General features: G+C 38.3%; 1 protein-coding gene across 1 annotated transcript in view; it reads left to right on the top strand.

Annotated features, from left to right (window-relative positions):
- The window catches only part of otog (otogelin), an 84915-nt gene extending 67173 nt beyond the window's left edge, over positions 1-17742 (top strand). Inside the window, exons 43-53 of the mRNA XM_047362505.1 lie at positions 1941-2045; positions 2142-2243; positions 2488-2586; positions 2680-2720; positions 2894-2969; positions 3602-3780; positions 6989-7093; positions 8891-9010; positions 10420-10465; positions 14257-14336; positions 14612-17742. Of these exons, the coding sequence (XP_047218461.1) occupies positions 1941-2045; positions 2142-2243; positions 2488-2586; positions 2680-2720; positions 2894-2969; positions 3602-3780; positions 6989-7093; positions 8891-9010; positions 10420-10465; positions 14257-14336; positions 14612-14812 (1154 nt within the window). The 3' untranslated portion in view covers positions 14813-17742. The remainder of the gene's footprint in view (positions 1-1940; positions 2046-2141; positions 2244-2487; positions 2587-2679; positions 2721-2893; positions 2970-3601; positions 3781-6988; positions 7094-8890; positions 9011-10419; positions 10466-14256; positions 14337-14611) is intronic.
- Positions 17743-18042: the final 300 nt, after the last annotated feature.

The raw sequence follows: 18042 nt of genomic DNA, 5'->3' as shown, positions 1-18042 counted from the left end.
CTACAATGAGTTATTGCTGCTGATGGTGGATCTACAAGCTTTTAGGGTGTACTTAGTTTTTCACCCACCGCTTTTCCCTTTTAGCATCATCTTTGTTTTATAAAAAAAAGCCCAGCTTGATCTTAGTTTCAAACAATTTCAGAGCCTGGTGTAAAACTTATCATTTCTGTTATGCCCTGATATGTAAAATCCCCACAATTGAAAGAGGTGTACTTTCTTATTACCTTGACTGTAGATGTATTCTTTAACCTATAAACACAAATTAGCACTCACTACTCCTACTTGTGACATCTTGTAGAGCTATACAGGTCCTTCTCAAAATATTAGCATATTGTAATAAAGTTCATTATTTTCCATAATGTAATGATGAAAATTTAACATTCATATATTTTAGATTCATTGCACACTAACTAAAATATTTCAGGTCTTTTATTGTCTTAATACGGATGATTTTGGCATACAGCTCATGAAAACCCAAAATTCCTATCTCACAAAATTAGCATATTTCATCCGACCAATAAAAGAAAAGTGTTTTTAATTCAAAAAACATCAACCTTCAAATAATCATGTACAGTTATGCACTCAATACTTGGTCGGGAATCCTTTGGCAGAAATGACTGCTTCAATGCGGCGTGGCATGGAGGCAATCAGCCTGTGGCACTGCTGAGGTCTTATGGAGGCCCAGGATGCTTCGATAGCGGCCTTTAGCTCATCCAGAGTGTTGGATCTTGAGTCTCTCAACGTTCTCTTCACAATATCCCACAGATTCTCTATGGGGTTCAGGTCAGGAGAGTTGGCAGATCAATTGAGCACAGTGATACCATGGTCAGTAAACCATTTACCAGTGGTTTTGGCACTGTGAGCAGGTGCCAGGTCGTGCTGAAAAATGAAATCTTCATCTCCATAAAGCTTTTCAGCAGATGGAAGCATGAAGTGCTCCAAAATCTCCTGATAGCTAGCTGCATTGACCCTGCCCTTGATAAAACACAGTGGACCAACACCAGCAGCTGACACGGCACCCCAGACCATCACTGACTGTGGGTACTTGACACTGGACTTCTGGCATTTTGGCATTTCCTTCTCCCCAGTCTTCCTCCAGACTCTGGCACCTTGATTTCCGAATGACATGCAGAATTTGCTTTCACCCAAAAAAAGTACTTTGGACCACTGAGCAACAGTCCAGTGCTGCTTCTCTGTAGCCCAGGTCAGGCGCTTCTGCCGCTGTTTCTGGTTCAAAAGTGGCTTGACCTGGGGAATGCGGCACCTGTAGCCCATTTCCTGCACACGCCTGTGCACGGTGGCTCTGGATGTTTCTACTCCAGACTCAGTCCACTGCTTCCGCAGTCTGGAATCGGTCCTTCTCCACAATCTTCCTCAGGGTCCGGTCACCTCTTCTCGTTGTGCAGCGTTTTCTGCCACACTTTTTCCTTCCCACAGACTTCCCACTGAGGTGCCTTGATACAGCACTCTGGGAACAGCCTATTTGTTCAGAAATTTCTTTCTGTGTCTTACCCTCTTGCTTGAGGGTGTCAATAGTGGCCTTCTGGACAGCAGTCAGGTCGGCAGTCTTACCCATGATTGGGGTTTTGAGTGATGAACCAGGCTGGGAGTTTTAAAGGCCTCAGGAATCTTTTGCAGGTTTTTAGAGTTAACTCGTTGATTCAGATGATTAGGTTCATAGCTCGTTTAGAGACCCTTTTAATGATATGCTAATTTTGTGAGATAGGAATTTTGGGTTTTCATGAGCTGTATGCCAAAATCATCTGTATTAAGACAATAAAAGACCTGAAATATTTCAGTCAGTGTGCAATGAATCTAAAATATATGAATGTTAAATTTTCATCATGACATTATGGAAAATAACGAACTTTATCACAATATGCTAATATTTTGAGAAGGACCTGTATACGTTTTTGTTTTACACTCTTTGTCTTTTTCAGAGTGTGATCCTGAGCTTTGTGAGTCTGAGATCCCAACCTGCAGAGAAGACCAGACTCTGGTCGCCACCAGAGCTAACGGCAGCTGCTGCCTGGCCCACATCTGCAGTCAGTTCATCCTCTTTTTTTTATTACTCTGTGTCACCTTCATTAAATCCTTGTCAGGTTCAACAGTTTGGTTAATCCAGGGTGTGTTTCCTCCAGTGTGCTCCTCCTGTGTTGAGATGCCTCCTTCCTGCCAGGATGGTGAGGTTCTGTGCGTCGACAGAAACAGCACAGATCGATGCTGCCCATCCTACCAATGTGGTGAGAAAACAAACATCCACGGCTTTTAATTTGGATTTTGAAACTTTTTTTTAGCAGTTTCCCACGCAAAATGGATCAAATTAAAGCTTGGGAGTGAAGTGGGAACCACACAGTTTATTGAGACAGGCTTCAAGGCTGTTGTAAAATCACTGCCAAGAAAATTGCCAGTACATTTTATAAAAAAAACATTCATGTATTACTTCTGCAATTGGCAAACTTTCTGAATAGTATTTTGTGTGCGCAGTGTGTGAGCCCTATAGGTGTCCTCAGCTGAGTTGTCATGTTGGGATGTCAGTTGTGTCCGTTTCCAGTCCGAATGTCTGCTGTCCCAACCAAACATGCGGTATGATTCCCAACATGCTGCCTGATGCTCTTTAGGTTTAAGATCAGCTTTGGTGTAAAAATAAATAGTTATTCCTCATGTTTCTGTTTACAGAGTGCACTTGTGAAAAGGTCATCTCTCCAAAATGTAGCCTGGTAAGTTCTACAGTTCAAACTCCAGCCAGAAATCCAGTGGGAAAAATATTCTATTATGTTTTTAAACAGAAGGTTTTCTGTCATAAATCTCTCATAAATTATTCATAGCAATCTGGAATTAAAGATTGGATCTCTAATGCATCACAACCTCATACTGACTGTCACCTATTTAGGGAGAAGCTGCACAGCTTGATCGGGCCTTTCTGTCCGATCCACAGAACCAGTGTGCCTGCAAGAGATACAAGTGCGGTGAGTTCTGCTCAGACAAAAGACTGAGGCTGTGTCAGTTGTGCAGCTGCCATGCAAAAAAACTGCAAACAAACAAAAAACTGGTCACCCTCTTCAGTTCGATTAGTATTATTCTATATACAGCTAATAACCAACAACAATCATCATCAGTAACCTGACCCAGTCCGATATCAATCCAATTAGACAAAAGTCCAGTAACTTAGTCCAGTAAAATACACTTGAAAGACCACACATTTGAATTCATTTAATTACAATTAAATTGATGTATTATTTAGTACAGTGAAATTCTATTCAGTTATCCAATTTATTCTAGTTAGAAACAAAGTTAAATAAAATTAAAGACAACAGGGGTAAATAAAATTCAAATTTTCTCTGATCCACTCAATTCCAATTTAAGACTGTTTGACTATTATGATAGATTTCAGTTCAGTTTAATACAAGCAGATACAACTCTGGTAAATTAAACTAATTCCAAATTAGTTGACTCTTAATAAATCCTTTTTAAGTTTACTTGAATTTTTTAATCTTTTTGTTCCAAATATAGATTTTTATTTACAAAAACTCAGATTTTTTTATTCAGAATTGTAGCATTTGATCTACAAACTAAATCTGAACTTTGTGTGTGTGTTCAGTGCGTGAGGCTGTGTGTGTGTTTGGTGAGCGGGGATTATTGCGGCCGGGTCAGACTCTGGTTGAGCACGGAGACGATGGCTTGTGTTACAGTCGCCACTGCAGCCAAGTTTTAGACCCGTTGAGTGGATTTTACCTGCTGCGGACTTCCACCGTCAACTGCTCCGCCCACTGCCAACCGGTAAGACACAGCAATACACAGTTATGGAAAACCATGTTTTGCAACTTTTTACATCTTAAAATCTTTCTGGATGCATCCATAAGTCTGAAGGCAAGTCATAAAGTTGTGATTGTTTCAAAAGTTTTGCCAGCTTTTTTAAGCTTATTTTATAGCAAGAAAATTACTGGTAATCAATATAAATTCTTTACATTTCATGTATCAGATTCATAAAAACCTGAGCACAGTTGTGTGCAACAGTAATATGTGAAAAAGGATTAACAAACAAGCCCAATACATATTTAAAAATGGCATGACATTTTTATAAAATCTAGGACATTTGTCCCAGCCATTTATTAATATCAGAAAAGTTTTGAAAGTCTGACTACAAAAATGTATATCAGAATCAGAATCAGCTTTATTGCCAATTTCGTACATACAAACAAGGAATTTACCTCCGGTACACTTTGCTCTTTTGTTCTGTTTTTGCATTACAGAATATACAAATTTACAATTTACAATGTACAATATACACATATCTAATAGAAAAGGTGCATTTGCAACCTCTGTATGCTGTTGTTCTGTACTCTATTGAATGTTCATCAGAGAAACAGCCTGGGGGAAGAAACTGTCTCTGTGGCGGCTAGTTTTAGTGAACAGTGCTCTGTAGCGGCGGCCTGAAGGTAAAACTCTAAACAGTTTATGTGCAGGGTGTGTGGGGTCTGCAGAGATTTTAGCAGCTCTTTTCTTGACCCTAGACCTGTATAAGTCCTGGATGGAGGGAAGGTCAGCTCTGATTATTCTCTCTGCATTCCTGATTATTCGTTGCAGTCTGGACCTGTCCTGTTTTGTGGATGAGCCAAACCACATTGAGATGGATGAAGACAGGACAGACTGAATGATGGCAGTGTAGAAGATGACCAGCAGCTCCTGTGGAAGGTTGACTGCCTTGAGTTGCCTCAGGAAGTACAGTCTCTGCTGGGCCTTCTTTCGAACAGTGTCTATGTGTGAAGACTATCTCAGGTCCTCAGAGATGGTGTTTCCTAAGAACCTGAAGTGGTCCACGGCCAATACAGTGTTGTTGAGGATGGTGAGGGGGGTGTATGGGGGTGGTGTTCCCCGAAGGTCCACCACCATTTCCACAGTCTTGAGTGGGTTCATTTCAAGGTAGCTCTGACCGCACCAGTGTACCAGCTCTGAAAGAGCCTTCTTAGCTTTATTTTAATAATCGGTTAAGTTTTTAGCAAACAAGCTACTTCTCAGTATCTCAGGTCAGAAAAAGGTTCTGGAAATGCTGGGTTTCTATATTTGTCGTAATATTACATCACAGTTACCTGAAAAAAAAAATTCTGCAGAGATAATCAGGTTGTTGGAACCAAAACCATGTGACGTTAACCATGTTAATTGTGATGATCATTTTATGTCATATTTTTGCTGCTGGGTAATGTTATGTCTGGTATACAGAGTATACCACACGATTTGCATGAAATGCTTTGCAGGTGTTTTTAAGCAAATATGAATCTGATTATACTGATTTATGCACGCATTTAATTTATTCTTCACGTACAGACTGTTTTTATGTAAAACCAACCTCATCCCTGTGCATTAAGTATTTCCTAAGCTGTATCAGTGTGTGCAACCAGTTTCAAAGAACATTTCAAATGTCGAGATTCTTCCATTAAAATTTGTTCAAATTCTGTTCAGAATTCTCATCTGATTTAGTGTTAATTACTGATAAAGTATTTTCCAGTATCAACCGAAAAAAGGGTGGCTTTTCCTCTTCAGGTTGGAGGGGAGCTCCTGCCTCAAGTGGAAGAGTTCAAGTATCTCGGTGTCTTGTTCACGAGTGAGGGGAGAATGGAGCGGGAGATCAACAGAAGGATCAGTGTGGCTGCCACAGTAATGAAGACGCTGTGCCAGTTTGTTGTTGTGAAGAGAGAGCGAGCTGAAAAGTGAAGCTCTTGATTTACTGGTCGGTCCACGTTCTTACCCTCATCGATGGGCATGAACTTTGGGTCATGACTGAAAAAAACAAGATCTTGGATACAAGTGGCTGAAATGAGCTTCCTCCACAGGGTGGCCGGACACTCCCTAGGGTGAGGAGTTCGGCCATCTGGGAGGAGCTTGGAGTAGAGCCGCTGCTCCTCCACATCGAAAGGAGTCAGTTACTGTGTCTCGGGCATCTGTTTCGAATGGATGCCTCCACCGGAAGGTGTTCTAGGCATGTCCCACTGGGAGAAGGCCCAGGTGATGGCCCAGGACAGACTGGAGGAACTATGTCTCTCGGCTGGCTTGGAAACACCTTGGGCTACCCCCCAGAGGAGATGGAGGAGGTGTCTGGGGAACGGGAAGTCTAGGCAACTCTGCTAAGTCTGCTGCATCAATGACCTGGTCTTGGATAAAGTGGAAGACGACGAATACGAGTACTAATAAAGTTATTATAGTAGAGGATTTTAAAATTCATGAAGACACAGTGAGTGTTTGCCTAAATCTAACATTGCGCTGTTTGGCCTTACACAAAATGTTCATATACCTACTCACTCCTATCATATACCATAGAGCATAAACAATAAAAAGCTCTTTCTTACAGCCCTGACCATTTATAATTGTCTTTAAGGATATTGCCAATAATAGTTTATTACTTGTAATATCTGTACAACGTTTGTAAATCTTTCTGTGTTAATAGTAACAGAATCATAAAGAAGGATTCAGTGTGTACTTCAATAATGCAGTATCTATCAGCTATTTTCCCTGACTTAAGAAATCTCTTTACTTGACTTCTAGAATTGTCTTGAACTTTCTAAACAAGATCAAATACAATTTTGACTTCAGCATCACAATAGGATGCTGTAATTGATATTATTCAAAGGCAATTTTGTGAGAACGGTAGCAACAAGACAACAAAACATTAGGAGAGAAAACTGAATTTCCTCTGACTTTTTGAATATAAGGACAGCCTGGCCATTCATGTTCTATATTCAAAAAGATAAATTGTGAGATTAGCAAGGGTTTTGGGATATGTGTATCTACTCAATAAAATTGAGCCTCGATACGAAGTGTTACCTGGCATTCTAAAACCGCTATCCAACACTAACTGAAAAACAGAAGGGGCAAGTGACTCATTCCTGGGGTGCACCCAGAACTTAGATAAGCCAGCCAGGCTCTATATTTTATGGGGACAGAGTAAGTTCTGTTTCTTGGGTTTGAGTAAGCCTAAAACTTTGTGTTTCAGAATCAGATCTATGTTCCTCCCAAAGACCAGTCAACATGCTGTGGTGTCTGTAAAAACATTTCCTGCCTCTATCAACATGAAAATGGGACGATAGGCCTCTATAAGGTAGGAAAAGCTTCTCTTTTGCTTATTGGTCATTTCTTATATATTAAATTTCTTTTAAGGATCTTAAAAGATTAGAATATTCTGAAAAAGTTTAATATTTTCTTGTGATTTTGATTTTTATAGCTTGCAAATAATGAAAACCCAAAATTCTGTTTCTCAGAAATTTTAAAATGACACAAGATCAATGAAATATTTTAAACAGAAATGTCAGGCTTCTGAAAAGTAAGTTTATTTTGATGGACTCAATACTTGGTTGGGCTTCTTTTGCATGAATTACAGCATCAATGAAGCATGGCACGTTTGAGATCAGCCTGTGATTCTGTTGTAATGGAAGCACAGGTTGCCTTAATAGTGGTCTTCAGGTCATCTGCATTGTTGGTTCTAGTGTCTCTAATCATCCTCTTGACAATACCCCATAGTTTCTCCATGGAATTCAGGTTTACTGGGCTATCAAGCACAGCAACACCATGGTCTTCAACCAGCTCTTGGTACCTTTGGCAGTGTAGGAAAGTGCCAACTCCTGCTGGAAAATTAAATCACTATCTCTAATCACTATCTAAAGCTTGTCAGCAGAAGGAAGCATAAAGGGCTTTAAAATTTCCTGTTAAATGGCTACGTTGACTGTTGACTTCAGAAAACACTGTGGACCAACACCAGGAGATGACATGGCACCCTAAAACACTGAACAACAGTCCAGTTCTTTGTTCTCCTTAGCCCAGGTAAGATGCTTGTAGCCCATGTGTAGGATTTGTCTGAGCGTAGTGGGTCTTGATACGCTAACTCTAGCCTCTGTCAATTTTTGCTTCCACTTAACTTACTTTGAATTTGTTTAGAAAAACCTGCCCCTTTTGCAAGGTTTTGCAAAGTTTCACTTTCTGAAATGAGTGACAAAAAATATTAAGCTATTTCACAATATTCAAATTTGTTGAGATGTGCCTGTATTTCCAAGGTCAAAAATACCTAACAAATGAATAGTGGGGAAACAGTTCGTAAACATCACTGTGGCAAAGACATGGAAATTGACTGAGCTTTTACTGTAACTAATTATATGTGCTCTCTTTCAGACTCTAACCTGGAAAACTGGCTCAGAGTTTATCTGTTCTTTCTTACTTTTGAGGTGAAACGACTAAAGGAGCTACATCTATTAACATTTTACTTTTCCTTCCCATAGAAAGTACTCCTGGATCAGTGCTTCTTTGTTCTTTTTGTGTCTCTGCTCTGTTCTCTCAAACCCCCAGTCGGTCGTGGCAGATGGCCGCTCACACTGAGCCTGGTTCTGCAACCCCCAGTCGGTCGTGGCAGATGGCCGCTCACACTGAGCCTGGTTCTGCTGGAGGTTTCTTCCTGTTAAAAGGAAGTTTTTCCTCTCCACTGTCGCTACATGCATGCTCAGTATGAGGGATTGCTGCAAAGTCAATGCCAGTGACTGTCCACTGTCTCTACATGCTCATCCAGGAGGAGGGAATGCTGCAAGTCACTGACTAGATGCAATCTGCTGGGTTTCCTTAGACAGAAAAACTTTTTATCCAATTTCAATAAAAAGCTAACTCCGACTGCACTGTTCAATGGTTAGGATTAATTGGAATGAATGTACCTGACTGTTGTGAAGTGCCTTGAGACAACATGTGTTGTGAATTGGCGCTATATAAATAAAACTGAATTGAATTGAATTGAATAATGTGAAATATAATAAAACATTTTTATTTTTGAACATTCCACATATTTCAAATTTTTACTACTTATCTGTTCACCAAAAAAATAATGTTTTCTCTTGTTTTCTGATGTTGATGTTTTCAGCCTGGAAGGTCCTGGGAATCAAACTGCAAGAAGTTTGACTGCTCCGACACTTCAATTGGACCAACACTCATCTCCTACTCTTACAGCTGCCCCCCCTTCAATGAAACAGAGTGTATCAAGGTCAGCATGATACAAAAACAGAGACACAAAGATGCTATGTATCTAATGAAATGTAGAATAAACATGAATAAAACTGGATGAGTGCTTACTAGTAGAGGATTTTGTTTTTAGAAGGAAATTTAGTTTGACCCAGTCCCAGATGTTTTAGAATCTGCACCTATTAGCTGCTAGGTGAACCAAATAAGTAAATGAGGAAGTAAGAAAATAACTGAGTGAGTAAATAACTATGAGAGTTAACAGGCATCTAAATACATAAGTAACTAAGTATGTAAGTATGTAATTTGGTGATAAAGTACCTTAATGTGTGAGTACATAGCTACCTAAAAAAATAAAATAACAAAGTAACTTAGTAAATAGGTAAGTGAATAACTAGGTAAGTAGCTAAGTAGATAACTCAGTAAGTAAGCCACTAAGTTAGAAAATCAGTGAGTAAATGATAAAAATAAGTAATATATCAATGAAACTAAGTAACTAACTAGGTAACTAAGGAAGTAAGAAAGGAAATAACTAAATAACTAGGTTAGAAAATAGTAAATAGTGGTAAATAGTAGTAAATAACTCAACAATAGGTAATAAAGCAATTAAACTAAAAGGTTAATATTTAAGTAAATAAGGAAGTGACTAAGTAACTAGGTAAGTAAATAAATAAGGAACGCAATAATAGATAAAAAAGTAATTAAAATAATAAGTAACTACATAAGATTAATAGGCAAGTAGCAAAGGAAGTAAATAGGAAAGCAACTTAGTAAATAGCTAAGTAATCATTTAACTAAGAACTAATAAGTAAGTCAGTCATATGCTACTGAAGGAGTAACATGGTATTAAAGTGACCAAGTACACAAGCAACTAATTAATTAATACCTTAATTTGTAACTAAGTATGCAGCTAACTATCTATGCAAGACAAGTCCTGTAGCTTTGTGCCTCGTGAGGTAATTGATTAAATTTTACTTTATATTTGTATTGTAAAGCACATCTAGTAACTCAACTGTGATGAACATTACTGTTTGAAGTGGGACAGAAAAGCTTTTAGCTTCTCTGTTGGTGCGGAAGTGGAAGCTCCTATTAAAAAAACTGTTGTGAACCATACGGCTTTCAGGATTTTGCACATTGATTTCTTACAGCGATTCCTTTCAGTCTTTTAAAATAACAGATAACTAAAAAAGGATTTTTAATACTGGAAGTGTTCACAAATATTTTCACTGATGCCTTTTAATCCTTAAACTCTTGATCTGCAAAGTTCAGTGTTAAAATTTAACAACGACTTGTCAACACTTGCATTCGTGTACTGTTAATTAAGACAACTTTAGAGCCACTGCTATAGAACAACTTTATTGGAGTTCTCATTAGTATTTGGGGTAAACTAACATTTTCTGCAGTTTGAACATGCTGACTTTTGTCTCCACTCAGATTGGAGGAACTGTCGTAAGTTACATGGACGGTTGCTGCAAGACATGTGAGTATCTGATCTGAGCGTAGCAGCAGTTTTGTAGTTAGCATAGAGCTGTAGGCTGCAGCTGACACTGAAGAGCGCCTTCATCGCCTGCCGTTCAACATGTTTCTAACATGTTTGCACTTCAGTTTGTCCACTTTAAACCCTAAAATCCTGCATCACATCATCTGAATTGGCTCACACCTGGATCCCAGCTGCTGTTTTCAGAATCGTTGGTCTGCTGCTTGTTCAGATTTCTACGCTTCTCAGTGTCACTGAGAATCGTCTGATGACATGCAAGTGGGTTTGTGGTTTGTGTGCTTCACCTTACCATCATGTACCAATCCCACCAGGTTCTGGATATCATCTGTTCCCCTTCCCAGTTAGCCAAATGACTCCCACAGTTAACACAAACTGTGAACAAGGTACCACAACAACAAGGCTTCTCAGTGCCATTGTTGATATTCAACAATGTACTCCCTTTAAAAAAATATGAAAAAAGATACAGGAGAGCCCAATAAGTGCAACTGCAACCTACAGAAATGTCCTCTCAGCTGTCACTTCGTTTCATGGAAGGTCTGTACTAAATCAAAAGATTAAAAAACAGCTAAAAACAAATTAAATGAGCATTCAATATTTCTACAACCTATAATTTGTGACTTCAATTTCTTAAAATTATAGTTTAATAGAAATTAAATGTGTAGGCAACAGAAAAATGAACTCACACTTGAGAGGACACAAACACATGTAGCCCTTTCTCCTCCAAGTGCATCATGCACCTAATGGATAAGCTCCCTCCCCATTAGCACTGTCTGGGCAGTGCATTGTTGATTGCCAACAATGTACTGTTGGTAGTGGCCCAGTAGTCGGGCTTAGACGTGTGCATGTTTCGCTAGATTCAGAGTGTTGGTGTTTGTTTTTTTTTCAGCAAACTAAAACATTTTCATACCCAACTCGTCACGCAATGGCTTTCCCATCAGATTTAAGCTTATTTATAATCAGTCTTTTCAATGCGGAGGATGCTGCACTGCAGCTGCATTTGGCAGACTGTTTTTCACTGCAGATTATCACCGGAGGCAGAAGCTCATTAAACAATGTCTAAGCATTGGACTATTTGTATTTATGTTTTTATCACCTTTTTATATAAATTTTTGCTCTGCTTCTGTTTTGTTTTCTATTAAAATGTTTGGTTTAGTTCATAATTCATTTTAGAATTCTGTTTTCCATTTGTGGCCTAAAAAATCAAAAATCTGTAATATATGTCTATTTACAATGCTTTGGAATGGTATTTATACCCCTTGAACATTATCTCAAATGCAAACATCTAAAAATTGCCATTCTTTTGTATTCAGCCCCATTTACTCTCATACAACTACTACTTTCAAAATTCACCTTATTAGTAAATAAATTCCAGCCATGTGTAATCTAACCTCAGTTTAAATCTAGCTTTTCCATGAAGGCCTCAGAGGTTTGTTAAAGAACATTAGAAAGCAAACAGTATCATGATAACCAAGAAACACAGCAGACGGGTCAGGAAGGAAGTTCCAGAGATGCTTAAAGCAGGGTTAGGTTAGAAAACAACATTCAAAGGATTGAATATCTCAGAGCTCTGTCCAATCCATCATCTTAACACAGAAAGAGGACGGACCTCGTGCAAGCCTACCTAGACAAGGATTTCTACCTAAACTGAAAGGTCAGGCGAGGAGACCACTAATCAGTGACGTAGCAAAGAGGCAACTCAGATGGAAAACTCTTTCAACAGGATGACTACCAAACATGCACTCCAGTATTCTGGTTTTTATTGAAAAGTAAGAAAAAGCTATTGTTGAAAGAAAGCTACTAGAACTTGAGGGACACAGCAGACGTAGAAATGGATGCTCTGGTCAGATGACCAAAACTGAACTTTTGGCATATATGCAAAACATTGTGGCATTAGACTAACCTAAAAACACCATTCCTACAGTAATACATGGTGGTGTTGGCATCATGCTGTGGAGAAACTTTTCCTCAGCAGAGATGAGAAAGCTGGCCAGAACTGGTTGGGAGATGGATAGCGCTAATTAAAGGACAGTCCTGAAGGACAACCCGTTAAAAGTTGCAGAAGACCCGAGGCTGGAGAAGAGGTTCACCTTGAGTTAGAATGGACTGGTCAAAGTCCAGACATAAATCCAATTGATAATCCGTGTCAAGACTTGAACATTGATGTTCACAGACACTCTCCATCCAATTTGACAGGGCTTGAGCTATTTTGCAAAGAAGAACGGGTAAAGATTTCAGTCTCCAGATGTGCAAAGGTGGTAGTGCACCTAAAGTACCTTGTTGCTGAAATATATATATAATACATATATATATATATATATATATATATGAATTGACTTGCCTTAACTTGACTTAACTTGACTTGACTTGACTAGTGACATACCCGTAGTTGTAGTGAGAGGTTGTTCTACTGAAAAAGAGTAGAAGAAGTCTACTTAAATCTTGAAGGTGCTCTGTTATACAAGGACAACAGACAGCACAGATCAGCGCAGAGTAGTACATTCTGCTGTTATTCCGCATAAGGACACTTTTCATCTATAACTTTGTCGAACTGAAATAGGTTCTTCTATCAACATTCTCCACACTGACATGGCTTTCAGCATATAACCCAGCAGGACTTTAAACATTTAAAACAGACACTTCAGAACTATGATGATGATAAAAATTGGCACAGTGTGGTCAGCTGTAAGTATGTGACGATTTGGGAATGAAGGTGTGATTGAACATTCACATGCCATGGAAAGTATTTTCCTCCATTTGTTTTGTCCTTTTGTTGTCACATCTAATTGTTTCAGATCATAAAACTTACATTTTAAATGAGACAAAGAAAACCTTTCTAATAAACTAAAGCTGCTGTGTGTGGCATTTATTAACAAATAATAAAAATACTACATGACATTAACTCTAGCAAGAGTTAATGCCATTTATATATATATATATATATATATATATATATATATATATATATATATGTACTCTTCTCCATATTTAGAAGAAAAATCTTTATTGGCATCAGTCAAAACCTTTTTATTATTGTTGAGCAACTTTTTGCATGTTTCCATCTGTATACTAAGAGTTTATCTATGGTGATAACCTCTAACTCTTAGAAGGTTTGGAAGGCCTCCGTGCCATCACCCTAATCTTTAGCTCCTTTCACAGATTCTGTATCAGATTCAAGTCAGACTCTGGCCGGGTCGCTTCAGAACAAAAATATTTATAAGCTGGGGCTTAACTTTATGCAAGCTTTGCAAATTTAGGTTTAGAAGTACGGTATGTTAAAGTTTAATGTATGTCACTTTATGTTGCGTTCCAACAAAAACACCTTAGTGAAACAAGGTACTCGTCCTTCCATTGAAACAGAGGAAACTTAGTCTGGAAGGAAAAAGTCTCTAAAACGGCCCTTCAAGATTAAATGATTAAATGCCACACAAAGCATCTTTCGTTGTACATCATGTGTGAGTTGGTTAGGATAGATTATGTGTTTTCTGTTTAAATACAGAATTCATTATTTTCAAATATGATTATTTTGCCTCAGACTCTTTTAAATCTGTTTTATTTGTGGTATAAATGCATGGTAGATCAGTTCTACTTGTGTCAAGTTTGCTTCTTTTTCCTTCAGTCTACCCATGAAACTGATGTTGCATGATCAACCTGTCCAAATTCCAATTTTCTTGCCTGTCATCCTCCTTTCCTGTGTTTTTTATGTGATTATTGGGCTTTTGTGGTTATTTTCATCTTTATTCCGACAAAATCTCTTTTGGTTTGTCTTTAAACAGGCAAAGAAGATGGGAAGTCGTGTCAGAAAGTGACGGTGAGGATGACGATCAGGAAGAACGACTGCCGCAGCAACCGGCCGGTGAGAAATTGTTACTTTGGTCCTTCTGACTAATTGGAGTTTGTCATAGTAATTCTTAGCTGCTCACTTTTCTGGTCTAGTTGCTCTGCATCAGGTAATCTCATAAACAAAAACCTGAAAATAACTGCTCAGATAAAAACTACAGGAAATTATTTCCCGTGTTTTTCACAAAACATCTACTGATGCTAATTTATCCGTTTTTTTCCGCTGTTTTACAGATTAAAGATTGTATTTTTTGCATCCATGCTTATCTCTTCGCTGACTGTTTCCTGCAGGTGAACATCGTGTCCTGTGATGGGAAGTGTCCCTCTGCCAGCATCTACAACTACAACATCAACACGTATGCTCGCTTCTGCAAGTGCTGCAGGGAGAATGGGCTGCAACGACGCTCTGTGCAGCTTTACTGCAGCAGCAACGCTACCTGGGTCAGCTACACCATCCAAGAGCCAACAGACTGTTCCTGTCAGTGGTCCTAAACACAAACACTCTAAGAACATACACTGATATTCAGCAAGAAAGGTCTCATCAGGAAAAATATCTCCAAGATTTACAAACCTCACAGTGTATATGAGGAGGACAGCATTAAGGACGTTGCGACTGATTGATGTGGAACTGTGAATAACACCCCTGCAGGATGCTGGGAGGGTTCATAAGGTGGCTTCTCTGACTGTTAGTGATCTCAGTAAGTATTTGTAGTACCTCTGCTGGCAGGGAGATGGAGGTGTAGAGCAGAAGAGCAGATGTAACCAGGTCCTGCAGCACTGGCTGTCCCACACAATGATTGCACTGATACTCACTTTCCCAGCAAAGACATCCAAGAAAGACAACTATTAAATGACAGCACATCAGAACTGAAGATTATTCTGTCTCATTGTGACTACAGTTAAAGCAGAGTATAGGGTCTAAAAGCTATGCTTTAAGGTTTACAGGTAGAAACATATATCATCCATTCCCTTGGAAAATGTGTTGCTTACTTGTGTAATAATAAAAAAAACAACCTTTAAACATACTGTTCCACAAAGTTTCAAATATTGTCCAATAATAATAAATTTTGCTGTTTTAAAGGCACAAGGGCCTATTTGGTCAAAACTCGATGGTTCTTCCATTTGGTTCTTCTCTCTGTAAAAAAATATTCAACACCATAAAAGTGATGCATACTGAGCCAATTTGAATTGTTTGCACATAACTCAAAATCGCTCCTACACATAATATTTAATACAGGACTTATATAATATTTTACTGCAACATTTTCTTTTCAATTGATTCCATGGTTTTAACTCTTGATATTTTTATGTGTTTTATTGTCTGAAGTCTGAAAATGTAAAGTGAGAACCAAGTAGCCAGGAAAACAAACAAAGGTTTCTGAAGAGTAGGTGGCTTACAGAAAACCAAACTTAGGTATTACTGCATAACACAAAACTATTTAAGACTACCTAAGACGAATTTAGGGAAAGCAAGGTCTACAACTCAAATGTGAATTCATACCATTGAGATTTATTTGCAAATTTGTCCAGTGCTGAGAACTGTGACTTGAAAACCTAATAAGCTAGCGCAACACCCAGAGATTCAAAAGATTTCTGAGGAGAGCCCAGTTTGGCTATAATTCACCACAGTGGTGACTAACCATTTGTGTCCAAAAGTTTATAATTAGTAAAACTGCAATTATGGCAGGATTCTGACATTTAATCTTGGGCACATGTGTGTCCTTCACTCCCAGGTCTCCCAACCGTCAATAAAATATTTTCTATCACTGAGCCATGGTTGTATAAAGCATGGCAGTAGGCAACAAAGACATGAATGTCTCCCTTTCTCTGCACATAGTCTGTGTTTTATTTGCGACGGCTTGACTACACTAAAGTAATGTAGCTGAGAATACCATCTAACTCCCATATCAGACTCTAGGTCCATTTGGTGCTAAATGTTACTTCAAAGTAAAGTTCACATGCAGTGGATGAGAAGGAAGTCTCTCTACTGAGAGAGCAGACATAAAAAGTAAAAACCATAGAAAAACAACACATCTTACCTTGGACACTTTATGCTCACAAACATCTGCACTGACGTTGATAGTCTCTCGCTGACTTTACTCAAGCTATCCGTCATTGCCGTGGCATGAACTGTGGTATGTTCTCATCCCTCAGCCTTGAATTATTTTTTATCTTAAAGCCAAGTTTAATTATCTTTGTTATCTTGGTGCAGAGAAACTGTTTTTGGGAGGTAAGGCAAAACTTAAAGTCGCTGAAGTGCTAATTGGTTTACAGACAGAAGAAGATTATTTTGCTTATCTCATTTCAAACAGAATGTACGGGCAAACAGTGATTTCTTTCTGTTTCAGACTTTTATGGGTTTTAGGTTTTTTTGGCTGTAAAAAATATATTTACCTTTTAAAGTAATAAAGGTTTGAGGAGAAAACGCTGAGAAGAAACTTCTAAACTCCTTTTTACCTTCTAAAAAAACATAACAAAACAGAAAACAGATTACCTTAAAGTGAACACAAGGCCCAAGCACAAACATACGAGACGAGGCATTTATATCTTAATATATTTTATGACCGTGTTTAGATTTTGACATTGACTGGAAATTGTTTCTATTTGTAAAATGTTATCTCTTTAGAGGAAGGTTCATCTCCTAAAGAGACCATGTCTATCATTCTTTTGCTCATATAAATCGAAGATCTTCACTGTATTAAGGGCAGACTTAGGTGATTTTTCTTATCATTAAACATATTTATATTTAAACAAATTGTGGTTCCTGCTGCCCTATGCTGTTTCCACCTCCCTGCCCTCCTGTACAAGACGTGCCAATTCGAAAAGTCATCTTTCTTTTATAAGAGCATCTTGCCATCGCTGTCTTATTTAGTTTAAAAGAAAAATACTTTTTAAATGAGTTAGGATGCAGTCCAGAAGGAAGAAAGTGCGGTATTCAGAGAACACCTCCCAGCTCAGTTTTGACCATCATTATCTTTAAATCTGACCCCAAAAAGTTGTGTTGTTTTTGTAAATAACTAAATTCAAGTGCTCTTAAAATTCTTTGCAGTGCATAATTTAGATTTATCTCTCTTAGAAAGGCTGATGTAAAATGTATATTCTGTGATGTGGATTTTACTCTCTGTAATCAATATTTCTGATATCTTATTAACTGATTGAAATCCAGCTGTTTGTGGAGCACTTTATTTATTTATTGGAGTTTGATAGAAGACAGAAGTTCTGTTCTATAAGATAGATTTGACCCAAAAGGAGAAGAAACAACACAATGCAAGTCTGATTTGGATTTTCTCAAACAAGACAGATGCATGTTTCTCTGTGGATGAAATGTTTGTTACAAACAGACTCCCGGATAGCTAAGTTGAAGAGGATTTGTTTTATACAGATGTACATTTGACTTTTCAATAAACCTTTTGGACGCTCAACAGTTTGCAGTGATTATTTAGAAACCAGAAAATACAGTTGGATCATATTTTTGTCCTACTACTGGCCAACGTCTGTCCCAGGTGAATCTGAACTGATGTCAGAGTGAAAAAAAAATGTGTGAATCATCAGTGCAAAAAAACAAATGTTTAAGGATGTAAAGCTGAAAGTGGAGCTAATAAAAAATAGACAGCTAGATGGTACTGCTACAGGAGGGATAAAATAGACCCGATTTAAGACTGATTCACCTCTCCTGTAAGTCTGAACCATGGGCTGGAGAATTGCACACATAGTGATCATCT

This window comes from Girardinichthys multiradiatus, chromosome 4 (assembly GCF_021462225.1).
Source record: "Girardinichthys multiradiatus isolate DD_20200921_A chromosome 4, DD_fGirMul_XY1, whole genome shotgun sequence".
NCBI classification, from domain to species: domain Eukaryota; kingdom Metazoa; phylum Chordata; class Actinopteri; order Cyprinodontiformes; family Goodeidae; genus Girardinichthys; species Girardinichthys multiradiatus.
This window is presented reverse-complemented; position numbering and strand designations above follow the sequence as displayed.